Source organism: Mercenaria mercenaria, chromosome 5 (assembly GCF_021730395.1).
Source record: "Mercenaria mercenaria strain notata chromosome 5, MADL_Memer_1, whole genome shotgun sequence".
NCBI classification, from domain to species: Eukaryota; Metazoa; Mollusca; class Bivalvia; order Venerida; family Veneridae; genus Mercenaria; species Mercenaria mercenaria.
In genome coordinates, this window is record NC_069365.1 from 42,079,498 (window position 1) to 42,093,525 (window position 14,028).

At 33.7% G+C, this 14,028-nt stretch overlaps 1 protein-coding gene across 1 annotated transcript; it reads right to left on the minus strand.

Moving 5' to 3' along the window:
* Positions 1 to 4,208: 4,208 nt before the first annotated feature.
* On the minus strand, positions 4,209 to 6,143 carry LOC128557307 (toll-like receptor 4). Its single transcript, XM_053544565.1, has one exon. It carries the CDS (start codon positions 6,141 to 6,143, stop codon positions 4,209 to 4,211), a length of 1,935 nt encoding a protein of 644 aa, XP_053400540.1.
* Positions 6,144 to 14,028: the final 7,885 nt, after the last annotated feature.

Sequence of the window (14,028 nt, forward strand, 5' to 3'; positions counted from 1 at the left end):
AGGCTATAATAAAGTTTTATCGGAGTTGTCTACTTTAAAAAAAAAAAATATTTTACCAAAGATCTCAGAAAATTCAATTTCAGAAAATGGTACTTATTTCAGACTGTTCAATCTGGAACATGTTTTACTACACACATATCTTAGTAGTTCTTTCTTGGAGTTTGGTTTCCAAGTTCCATTGCCTATGTAATAAGTTGAGTCTAGTTGATATATTGTTGTCAAACCTTGAAATGTTCGTGCAATTAATGTCCTTTGCCACTTAAACATGAAGATAGTATGTATAATTTTTATTGCCAGGTATTAAGTATATATTTTCCTAAAAATATATATGTACATATTTTCCTAAAACTATATATTATGTACATATTTTCCTAGAAATACATATGTACATATTTAAACTACGGCCTATCAGTATTTCTACAAATCAACTGATATCTTGTCCTGCGATATTCGTCATCCCACTGGTATTTGAATTTAGCCAAGCGGCTGTGAACACTAAAGCACAGTTTGTTATTCGTCATGCGGCGGATTAACTGTACATTCCTTCCATTAACTCAAACTGGAGAAATACGTTTACATTCTTGAACTATTTGCCTTAGGACTAAAGCTTTTTTTTTTTTTAATTGAATGCAAAGTCAGTTAATAACCCGATAGACAAGTAATCATGATATATGGAGCTTGAATATGCCATATCGTACACAGAAGGTTTTAAATTTGACCAATTGTCCTGCATTCGCTAACAATTCCCTTTTCTCACGCCAACGTTTATGTGTCTCAGCTTAATTCTCCTGTGTCTAAAACCAGGTTTATGTTTAAGCATGTCTTTTCGGAAATGTAGTATTTTCCTGATACAAATGCTGTTACTGTTTTCTACCCTAATTATTCCTAATAAACCAATGGCTTAGATTTTCTTTAATACATGTGAAAATTGTTCTGGAAAGAAAATACTATGCCGGTCAGAGAATGTTCAGGCGTCAGACTTTAAAAACACCCCATCTATAAACGGGAAAAGTGTTATGTAAGAATTTTTTTAATGAAAATATTAATGAAAAATGCATAATAGATTAACATATTATGACGGTAGCTTTTCAGTACTAAACGAAGTGTGACTACCGCTCGTTAGACATAAAGAGAGTCATTTTTGTCGTGGGACATTCATTTAAATTGTTACAGGGTGAAAGGATAAATATATTGATCAGTGTTTTTCAAATGATTACCAGTTGATTTTCACGTTGCTAAACGCAAACTCTGGTGACATGGACATATATTAAAACGTTCAAGTGGTGATGTCGAATGTTGAACCCTAGAGCCACTGTATAACCAGTATATGTTCTGTGACACATTTATACCGAAATAAGTGGATGGTGTTTGATATTGATGTTCCACAGCATTTCAATGAACGATTTTAACCATTAACCTGCTAAGTTTCTAAAATGGACTGGTCATTCAATTAGGGCAGTACCACTTATCATTCAAAGGGATGTTCACTGAAAATTTATACACTGAATAGCTAACAGTGCAGACCATGATCAGACTGCACTGGTCGTAAAGGCAGAATCAATTGCCGCCAGGAGGCTAAAGGTTAATAAACGCGTATATTTGAGATGAATAAAAGTCAATGCTGAATTTAATAGATAGACACTAAATTGATTTAAAGTTCGGAAATGTAGAAAATTGTCCATGCGTTTGTTATGTGCTTTATCATGTAATTACATTTATTTTTTGTAAATGCGCGATGTGAATTCTGTATTAGTGCATTGCAGCACGAGCTACATGTGCACAGATGGCAAAGGTCGCGCTTCTAGTATCACAAAAGAAACCACGATATTGGATCAGATTTAATAATATATACATTTTTTAGGAAAATGTTTAGTTTAAAACGTCATCATCCTATGGCATTGTTTTGGTTGGGGTTTGATACACAGTCATTTCTGTATTCCGATTTTCCATGTGATCAAAACGACTAATAATGAAATCGTATTCAGACTGCACAGTGTGTCAGTACTTTTGACGGTAGATATAAAACAAATGCTTTTATCTTTCAACGGGTCGTTCAGTAAACATAGCTAAATTGATGCATCGTTCAAAACGGAACATATTCTTCTGGTACAAATGCATGTCGCTGTTTGGAACAGATAGATAATTAATTGTTTTATTTTTTTTTGTATCAGTTTAACACTGATGATGTATTTTCATTCTGTTTTTACCATATCAATATTTCATTGAGCTGCACTTGATTTGGAACTATTCTTGTCACTTTGCAGTTATTTATAGTCATCATTTATAATTAGTGTACACGTTTCTTACAGCGCAAAATATTATTTCTCATTTATTTTAAAAACCAGAAAACATGTTAACACATAATAGAATTCTATACCAAGATATAATGTCTAGCAAAACCATGATGATTAGGATATTTTATAACGAGGAACTCAACAATCGTTGATATCTTACTTATTTTACAAATATATTTAGAAATGGTCTAATGGTCTTTTACTTGATATATATGCAGTTCTCGCCATGAAATGTTATTCTTCATTTATTCTTATCCACACTACTCAACAAGAAATAAAAATAATACAATATTAATAAAACATCTAACTGTAATGATGATGTTGACAGATATAAAGACGAGTGAAAATATCTTCGTTTGTCTGTTAAATAGCTTATCTTTACACGAACGGTTAATATGAAAATAAATCAAAACTTCCTAGTTACATGAAAATGAGGAAAACCAAGGTAGCTGTTTATGATAACGCGAAGCAATGATCCATGCCGTAATTTTGTGAACGATCTAAAACGATGCAGGTCAACCATGTGACAAAATTCATGGTGATTAAAGCATAAGTATAATAATTTGTAAACCAAAGAAAATGAAAAACGAATCATAATATACGGCTGCCATATAAAAGTAAGACTCTTAGTAACTTTTCAATGTACAACCATTTTAGGATTTTATGCGTTTTATTAAGAGTTTTATTCCCCCCCCCCCCTTCCCACTGTTATGAAATTTGAATAATGCAATTTAGGTGATCTCAAGTCAAATACAATCGCAAAACCCTGTTCTGTGTCAGAAAGACCGGAACTCTAGCCAGGCCGATGATATACCGACGGCGATTTAGGGACGCTAATCATTTTCTCTCAACTTTGTAATGAAGCTTTATACGGTGCCAGTTACAGGACACGAATTGTGCAAATATACGTGTTAAATTCCTGCAAATTGGTGATATACAATACAGACAGACCATTTATCATCATAAGTAAATAATTAGTTACTTATTACTTTATTTTATTATTGTTTAAAAATGTTCGTTTAACATTTATATAAAATGATCATGATGTGTTATATATATTTCACTTGCACAAATTGTTGTTTTTGAAAAAAAAAAGGAACACCCACACAGTCAGGACATACCATGATAACATTGAGGTAGTTTTGCACGTTCGGATCGAAATGTTTTCTACAATATAGAATTCGATTAAATTCTGATCTTTCAAAACTTCGGAATATTCTTAGAAGATTAAGCAAATAAAAAGGATAGTGACGTTTGCTAGACTGATTTGAAAAATTTGGACCTCACTCCTAATGGGAGTCTATGGGAAAATTGTAACTTTCATAACATATTCGCGAAGAGAATTTTATCTACTATGTAGATTTTAATGAAACTTCTCATAGTTGTAAATCAACCTATGGCCTGTAATGAGATGAAATGAAATGTATAGGTCCGTGTGTTTATTTTTGAGATATTTGGCCATGATTAAAAGGAACCGCACATTTCACGCTAGTAAGACATTATTTTGAATTATTTGACGTGTCAGATGTTTTAAGTCTTATTTTTACTTTACAAAGATAGTAGCAGTGCTATTGTAATAATTTACTCATAGACTGCCGCTTATTCGTAAAATAATTTTCATTTCCGTACACCGGATCCAGGCATTGTTTTACAATTTCCCGATAAATGACTTGATGCTTTATAAACTTGAATGATCGCACGACATGTCATATGCGTAAGACTTCGTGATCCTGTCTTTTAGATATAAATTAACATACGAGACAAATCTATAGCTAAAAATAACTGAAAACACAAATACGATAAACAAACTACGACAAGATTAAGCTATAAAATAGAAACAGTGTACAGATATATCTTTATTTACATTTTGAAATAAAAGATATGACAGTTAATGAGCAAAACAAAGATTTCATATTATACATCACGAACTATCAGCTCCAGAACTGATGTACACACATTTTGCCATGTCGTTTTTAGAACATATTCACCATTTTCAACGGTCCATAACATTCTTACATTGTTCTTGAAGAGCATTTTCATTGTAGGCATCATAAGTTCTTCGCCAACATGTTCCTTAAGCATAAGTATGATCGGTTTATTGAGTCTGTATGCTTGATCTAGTTCAGTATGACAGTAACTGCTTTCACAGTAACTGTTAGATACAACTGCAATCACTACAGAGGCCCTCTCTATACATCTTGCTGTTTCATCTAAAATATTGAAACCTAGCCGTAAGTACCCATCGCCTGTACATACCAAGTTTCTTTCTATTCCAGTCATGATTTTCAAATTTTCATTCAGTTGATTATACAGACACATTTCTACAAAGTCTTTATCATTACTACTGTAAGACAGAAATGTTACAAATTCAAACTGACCTTGACCTTCAGTTAAATTTTGTAGAACATTTTCTAACTTTGCCATCTTTCGAGCGTGTTTCTTTCTTTTATATACCACAAAAATTGAGACACCAATGATCAGGGAAAACACGCCAGATGATATGCTTGTAGCTATAGTTACGATTTTTCTGTTACAGATTTTCTGTATCATCTCGACTGTTGCCGTAGTGATATTATCTCTAGATCCATCTTCCATTGAGCAGGTAAGATGTTGTGAAGAGCGATTGAGAAGATGTGTGGTGGTAAGCCACTGTATAAAACGTTTTGTCGTGCACTTGGAACAAGAAAAGGGATTATCCTCTAAAAGCAGCAATGCACTTGAATAACTTCTGTTGGAATTTTGAGGTATAGAATTTAATGTCTTTATAGATTTCGCATCAAGAACATGTAGATGATTACCTCGTAAATCAAGAATTCGTAGATTTTTCAGGTGCCACAATTTGAACGTAATTTGATTCAATTTGTTATGAGACAGGTCAATTTCTTTCAACTTAACATTATTTTTAAACATACGCGTTGGAATAATATCTAAGTTGTTTCGTGATAAACTGACCGTGCATAATTTAGCCAAAGACTGAAATATTTCCTCAAACAATTTTGAGCTTTCCTCTTCCATTTTAAATAGCTGATTACCTGACATATCTAGTCTTGAAATATTTGGCATCACGCATTTCAGTATACTAGGATGTATAAATTCCATTCCGTTGTTGGATATGTCTGTATGTTCAAAGTTTATTGCTTTGTAGTTAGAACAGTGAATGTTGATATCAAGTCTTTTTATGTTGTTGTGTCTTGCTATCACCCCTCTTGTGCTCCAAGTGATAGGGTTTTCGATATTGACCTTGCAGTTTTCAACCCAGACTGAATTTGGCACAGAAAGTATGCCAGTCGCATTGATAACTTTACAAGCAAAGAAAAGTTTAAGATGGCCTCTGGGATCAATGTTTTCAATAGTATAGTTTGAAATGATAATCTTTCCAAACGGTTCACTGAACCATGCTTTAGGAAAAACAGCATGACTACCGTCCACTATAAGGTTCATATGCATCAGATCGCTTACTTTAATTTCTTTTGTAAATACGTCACCAACTGTTGAATACGATAAATTTAACACTTTCAAGTGATTCAAATCTTGTACGATAGCTGTAACGTTAAACATTGATATTTGTGACATGCTGACATCAAGATGTGTTATATTTTTACCCTTTAGCGAGAGTGAAAATAGAGAATCAATGGACGTGGGTGGTCTTATAATACCAAAGTTTGACAGAAATAGTTCTTCCAACCGAGGTAATTTGTCTGTTCCACGAAATGCTGGTATTATTTGTTTCAAACTAACTCTGACGCAGTCATTTAAGTCTAACGTTTTTACAGTGTTAAGTCCCAGAAATGCATCAGAATCCAAATAGTCAATATTATCAGTCACATGAATCTTTAAAGTAATTAGCATTTTCAGACCACTAAAGCACTTTGAGAATAATTTTAGTCTTGACTGACCTCGTCTTGTCTCGTCGTGTAGCTCAAAATATTTTATCTGTCCCCAGTTCTTGGATTGAAAGAATGAACTGTTGATATTGCTAAATCTAACTTTGCTTAGAAAATCAACGATTTTGACTTTTGATATGTCCATTGGTATATCTACAGGAATATAATTGCATTCCAAAGTGTCAAGCTCTTTTTTACACAAAAATCACTACTAATAACTGGTGAAGAAATTATCAAACAGATTAGAATCCTTATACCCATGTTGAAACTGTAATGGAATGCTTGATGAACAAGAAACGCGGTCATTTATCAAGGAGAATCTCTATTTGGGTCAAACTGTTTATCTAACATGGATACAATTACAAATGTATGTAATGTGTCCTAAAAAGCTACGTCCTCATATACTGACCCAAATTTTGGGGATGAAAGAATGAAATGTTGACTGATTTGACTTAATTTATGTTTGTTTACTAAATCAACAGTTTTCACTTTTAATTGGTATATGTACTGAAATATATTTGTATTCCAACGTGTTGAATACCTTTTTCGCACAATAATCACATTACACTGTCATAAAGGGAAAGGTAAAATACAGTAATGATACGATACTTGAAGCGAAATTCAAGCTTTGAACATCGTTTGGTTTAGGGTTATTTATAGGTTTAGAAAAAATACTCTAACTTGGATACACATAAAGCTACGTAATCATATATCGTATAAATACACCGTAGACATTTGAGCCGCACCATGAGAAAACCAACAGTGCATTTGCGATCAGCATGGATCCAGACTAGCCTGCGCATCCGCGCAGTCTGGTCAGGATCCATCCTGTTCGCTTTCAAAGCCTATTGCAATTAGAGAAACCGTAAGGGAACAGCACGGATCCTGACGAGACTGCGCGGATGCGCAGGCTGGTCTGGATCCATGCTGGTCGCAAACGCACTATGTTGGTTTTTCTCATGGTGTGGCTAATTTACAATATTATTAATTGCTTTCGCAAAAAAAGAAAAAAGATCACATGACTGAATGGAACCTTTCTTGACCTCTGATATTTACTTCTGACAAGAATAAAAGAATTAACCTCTCTCAGTAAATCTGGTACGGTAGCATTTATTCCACATAATAAATGTTTATTCCACAGAATAAATGAAACACAACTGAATTTCTCCGGCCGTAAGATCTTTTTTCTTCAATTTTATTAAGGGACATTCGCTTTTGTCATCGTAAAAGATAAGTAACGTCGGATAAATCAACTACTTTAGGAGTTATTAAGTACCGTAGGATTTATTCCTCATAGTAAATTAAGTACCACATGATTTATTACTCTTAGTAACCCCGACTGAAAAGGAACTAATGTTTTTAAAACGCATGATCTACCGTTGGTACACAACATTAAGCTTCCATTACATAAGACAAACAACAGAACAGAGTTTCTGCCAAACAGTATACATACAATCACATTTACATGTTAACTATCAAAAGGACAATGTCAGATGCACTAGTTAAAGCATAATGGCTACAACACTCTCCTGAATGAACAATGATCGGTTAAAATATAAACGAAGATTTTATATTTTTAACCGATCATTGTTCATTTCATGCAGTTCGTAAGATAAATGGTCGAGACGTTTGCATAATTTACACATGCGTTTTCGTGCTCAGATGTTGAACACTGACCTTTTACCATGAAAGATAAACTGGCACTGCACGTAGTCATCTGATGTGGTACACAATTCGGTCCATTTATACGGATTTTCACTAGTTTTGCCCGGCATTTAATGGAACCTAATATTCTGTGGCTTTCTCGTGTTTTGGAAAAGTAGTAGTCTGGAATAAGTTTGTGGATTTTTTGTTAGATATTAAAAGTTATAGAAATTTTAATATTTTAAAATTAATGTCATACAAAATGAACTAGTTTTTCATAAAATGCTATCACCAAAGGCTCTATATTATGCTAAATCCGAAGGTACTTTCAAAATGGAAACGATGATATATCAAGGCGTATTAAGCAGTTACGGAATTATTTGCATGAAACCTATTATTTTCAATATATTATAGCAATTATATTATCGCCTCTTTTAAATGCAAACATACCGAGTACGAAAACAAAGGGTGTTCAGTACATTTACACGATAAAATTGAAAATATGCCTTCATTTGTTTTAATTTAAACGTTTTTTAAGGTGGCATGGGAGCGCGTCCCGGATATGCAAAGATTTCCATTTGTATTTAATAAGTTAAAAAGCAGCAGTACTTGTGCTTTATTCTGTAATATTGCAGTAATGTGTGAATTAATATGATAGTACTAAGTTTGACCTGTTATTAATTTTATAATGAAATAAGCATTTATACCTACCCACATCCTCTTAAAATTAAGGAAATTTCGACATTGTTTACTCATGAAGACGACATATAGCACACCAACGAGATCGCAAGGATTAAGTCAAATGTCAAAAAGTTTATATTTGCGTCGAAGTATCTTGAAAGCTGTTCATTAAATAAGCAAAAATTATTTATCTCCTCAAGATGACGTGCATAGTGCACAACCCAAAGGTAAAAGTTTAGATCGGTTGTCTTAACCGCTTGAATAATTTAGATAAAACTGTCATCAATTGTTTACGTCAACTTGACGACTTGTAGAGTACATAATCAAAATCACAATCACGAAGTCTAAGGGTAAAGGTCTCATAAGAGGTCAAAGATCAAATGAATAAAATGTGTGTCTACTTCGTGTATTCTAAAGCACTGGAATGACTTTAATTAAATTAGCTTAAATTGTTAAGCTCATACAGACGACTGAAGAATGCACAACATAGGTCGTTTTAGCCAAAGTCATGGTCACACTTAGCTTTTGTGTCCGTACTAAGAATTAAAACAGATGTCGCATCAATTTCGCATCAATTTCAATATTGTGGTCTATCTGCAAAGGAGATTACTAACAAAAGAAATCTAAGATTGTTTTGTTTTAACCACCCTACCACCAACTTACAAAATATATACAATTTTAACATCAGTTATCAGTTAATACTTAATAAAAAGGGATAATCCGCCAATAGCTTTAAGGAGAATTCAGATTATAGCATATGTCAGTTGCCATGTGACTGAATTATGTACAAAAATTGTAATAACCAGGAGGAAATGAATAATAACATCGTTATCTTTAGATGATTAATGTACTTCCTTCTCTTTAAGTTACCTTAAAATACTACCCAATGTTATGAACACTGTTTGGTAAGACATTTGAGTCGGTGATTATTTCTGTTTTAAGCTTATATCATTCTACAGAATTCATTAAAATGCAAATTAAGAAAATCGAGGCATCAGGAGTTCTTCCCTTATTTTCCTTGTGTTTAAAATTAATGTAAAGTGTCAGTGTATTTTATCTAAGCAATATTGAACAAATATTTCTTATTTACGTCATTAAAAAAAATGAAATTAAAGCTTTATAATCTACAAAGTGACAGTTGTGCGCCACAATGCCGTGAAATTAACTTGACTATAACAACGTATTTACATTCACTACTGGTTGGCGACCTAGAATCCCGGACAGTCGCGTTAACGCTTATTTCGGCGTTCTTTTTCGGCGACGCCGTCTAAATTCGTTTTCGTTACCTATGCCACGTGACTTCAGTTTGCAAATCAAACTACGCATTATAGATAATTTATCAAAATGGAAGATTTATGCAACACTCTGCCTGATTGGACGAGAGTGTCAATTTCTTTCACTCTGTTGATTGTGCTACGCTGAGTGAAATGTAGACAAAGCGTTTATCCTAAACGACGCTGCTCACAGTTTTAAAGCTAACTTTGGCTCAGTATATTTAGCAAGAATATTGATATATCTCAAAATGATAAGTAAGATTAATAAATATGATAAAAACCTGTTCAAATACCAACATATATCAAATTAAAGAAAGAACTGAATACGGTCTGCGTATCACATGAATAAGGGTGTGATAAGAGTCTTTTATGTAGAGAAGTGCTTTTTAAAAGATTTTCCGCTTTTTACAATTGTCGTCTGTATATGAAAAGGTTTCTTTCTTTTGTGACTTATTCAGATTGCATATTAAAATGAGTACTTGTTTGCTTTGATATATTTGTTATAAATTATTTAACTGATTTATTATATATGAATATTTTTAGTACGGTATGCAAATATTGAACTCAGTTGAAATCTGTTTCATTATATATATGCTATATAATGAATGAATCTCATTACACTGAAATGAAGGTACGCTGTATATAGTTTATCTATATGATAGACTACGGTTAAACTTTGCTTACAAAACAGAAATATTGATATAATTGTATGTTTTTCTTGACCTTCACTTTTTTATAGTTGTGACGTCATTGTCCAAAGATTCATGAATAGCGAATATGCTTTTGTTAAAGCGGGATCAGTTGGCCTATTTTAGAAATAAATAAAAATAATAAATAAAAAAATCCTTTAATTGATTTTTTCTCATGTATTCTAATCAAACTTGATTTGTAGCATCTTTATTAGGCCCGCAGCCAACTTTGTTCAGCTGGGACATTTGACCCCTTTTAGGGGCTGCTAGAGCTAAAACTAGAAATGCCTTTATACAGCGTCTCATGAACAGCTTGTTGGATCTTTGTCATACTTGGTCTGGAGCATCATTATAAGGTCCTCTTCCAAATTTATTTATACAGGAACTATGGCCCTATTAGGGACCACTTTAGCTAAAAGTAGATATGCCTTTCTTCGCATTAACCACTAAAATGTAATGGATTTTGATCAAACTCGATGTGTAACAATATCGTAAGGTCTCCTGATATTTTGTTACAAATGGGGATAGGGACCAATTTAGCTAAAAATATAAACACGTTTAATGACCTCTTCTCATGAACCGCTTCATGAATCTTCATCAAACTACTGCTGTAATTATTGATCTAAGGATAAACGAAACAAAATTGCAACCCTACGAACCCTTTTTGCGAAAAATTAAAAGAGAACCATTTAAATTGTTAAAGTGCGGTGTTTAATTTTGCAATTTGAAAAATGTTAGATGAAAGATGACTGTTAGATGAAAAATTCATAAACTTCTTTCCTTATTACAATTCGCCGACCATCATTTTTAAAGATATTTCTTGTTTTATCATTTGTTGACAAATACACAGAGACTTGCTTTATGTGCAATATCCACTGCAACGATTGCAATTAAGTAATATTTACAAAATTGGGATATTTACATTTGTTCACGAAATGTTGTGACAGCTCTTACTGGGGGAAGTTGCATGTGCTTTCAGTGCGCATGCGCATACTTGTTTTGAGGCCCCAACATTATTCAAGGGATACTGGACTACAATCTGCTAAAAACAGACGAAAACAGAGAAAATTGCTTGTTTAAAAATGATCGAAATGGGTAGATAGTGCCAGGCTTAAATGAAAATTTTCCAGAAGATAATTGCCATTATTTATTTCTTAAGTTGAAAAGATGTATTTAATAGGCAGGGTCACGTCAAAAAAATCAACCAAAGGGAGAAAGCTCGCACAGTTTTAAGCAAAAAAATACAAAAAACCCTGAGGTAATCCCCCCCCCCCCGACGCCCCACCCCTATATTGGTTGAAACAGAAATGACGATAATTAGCGTTTTCCTACTGTCCGTTTTTCTGGGTCCTGCAACACGCTAAAAACGTTGAGTTTACGTACCCTCTTTCGGGCATCAGCGACTTGTTCAGTTTATTTTTAGATACAAACAAATTCGCGTTTTTTGACACGGAAAAAATGAACTTGATTCAGGTAACATTTCATGGATCTTGCATTGAAAATGAAAATATGACAGCTGAAAAGGTTGTAAAATTGTCCGAATCTGTATATTTTTTACATGGAAAGGAAACAGCGTTCTTTTTTCCGTATAAACAACATTTGTATAATGATATCAAGGTAGACTCTTTCCGTGAGATTGGACGCGCGGTCTGACGTTACTTGCAAAATAAATAAATAAAAAAATGGACAAAGTGGTGTCGTTTGAAAAATTCTTTCTAGGTTGTACACCGAAATTTTAAAAGGAACATAAGATTTCATATCAAATTTGAATCAATACGACTATATTAATTTTCAATTGATTTAACGATAATATATGAAGAAAAACCCCACAGGATTTGTATTTTTATTGGAAGGTGAATTGCAATTGAACGTGGGTGGATCTTTTTGGCTGTTCTATCTATGTGTTAAAAACATCGATAGCTTTACATTTATTTTGCCTTTCTGATACTCGTGGAAAGTAAACCACTTATATTTGTAGCAAGCTATTGTAAAAAATATATATATTAATACTTACTGATTGATACTTTTGTGCATTTATACGGGTATAGACCGCATTTGGACATCTTGCAAATCGTCAAAGAATCGCTAGCGCGATTTATCGATATACGCACACAAATAGGATTTAGTTCTTTAAGAATCTACTGTATAAATACACATTTGTATGTTTTATTTGCTTATCTTCTAAGATATGTATAAGAAAATAAATATATAAAGCATTTGTTAAAATAAACTTGCTATGCATACCGACAAACGATCCAGATCTATTACCGTATGTGCAATAATAAAAGAGTTTATTGTACGGAAAAGTTGTATGAATATATGGAAACATTGGAAATGTTTCCTTTCCTTTACCCGGAACGTTTTTTTTTTCGTTGATTTGCCGTCAAAGCCGAACTGCATCCAACCATGTCAAATGACTCTCGTGCTGTTAACGACAAATACCGATTCATGCATTGATTGTACAAGTATATTGTTTTTTATTACAAATGCCTCGATAGTTGCTCTTTGTTTTTTCGACTCAAAATAAATAATCACATGTTTGACGTCGTGGGAATGAAATAAAGTCATAACATAATGTTGGTAATACACTAGTGTAATGACGTCCTTTTTGTATAGAAGACGTTGACCGAATTGACGTGGTCTATAATAGGTAACGGAAGAAGTTTTGATGTTTACGCAGGAAATGCTAACATGTGTTAAAAAGAATATAACAGTTGTGACTTCCCGCGTATATTTTATTAAATTCGGAACCTCATATTTTTACTTTTAATGCAACTCGTTATGAAAAGACACGTATGTAATATCCTCCTATTACGGAAAACGATTCCGTTACGCTTCAAATGATTAAAATAAACGGAAGCGTTGTTGTTGTGTCGCATTGAAACGTAATGACGTCACTTCTGTTCAAAGAAGTTAATCTCCCTTCATTTACGCTACGAAAAACAGAGTGGTACAAAGATTTTGTTTTTGCTTTATTTATTCTAGTACACTAAAAACACGGTATGCAAGAAATATAATCTTCCACCAGGTATAGGTACAGATTGTTTTTGTTTCGTTTTTGTTAGTTATAACGACATATGGCGACTTTTCAGCTTTGATGGTGGGGGAAGACCCTAAGTGCACCTCAATGCATTATTTCATCACGAGAGGGCACCTGGGTAGAAACACCGACCTTCAGTAAGCCAGCTGGACGGCTTCCTCATATGAAGTATTCAACGCCCCGAGTGAGGCTCGAACCCACATGAGGGGCAAGTCATTTTAGTTTCCACTGCGTGTGTTAGAGATTCACCCGGCGGGGATTTCTTTTGTTTACATTGTCCCGTGTCTTTGTTGGAGCATTGTGGGGTTAAGAGTGAGGTTGGATGTGCACCATTAACCGGTTTAAGCTCCCCAGTGGTGTTTTCGCCACTGACCGTTCCAAGGCGTGCCCCACTGTGTTCCTTTATTTGTTCGTTTTGTCCTCGTGTGTTCGCTTTATATGCGAGTGTGTGTGTATTGGCAGCGTGCACATCTGCGTGCTTTGAGTTTCGTTTTGGGGAGGCTGCGTTTGAGGAACATGGCA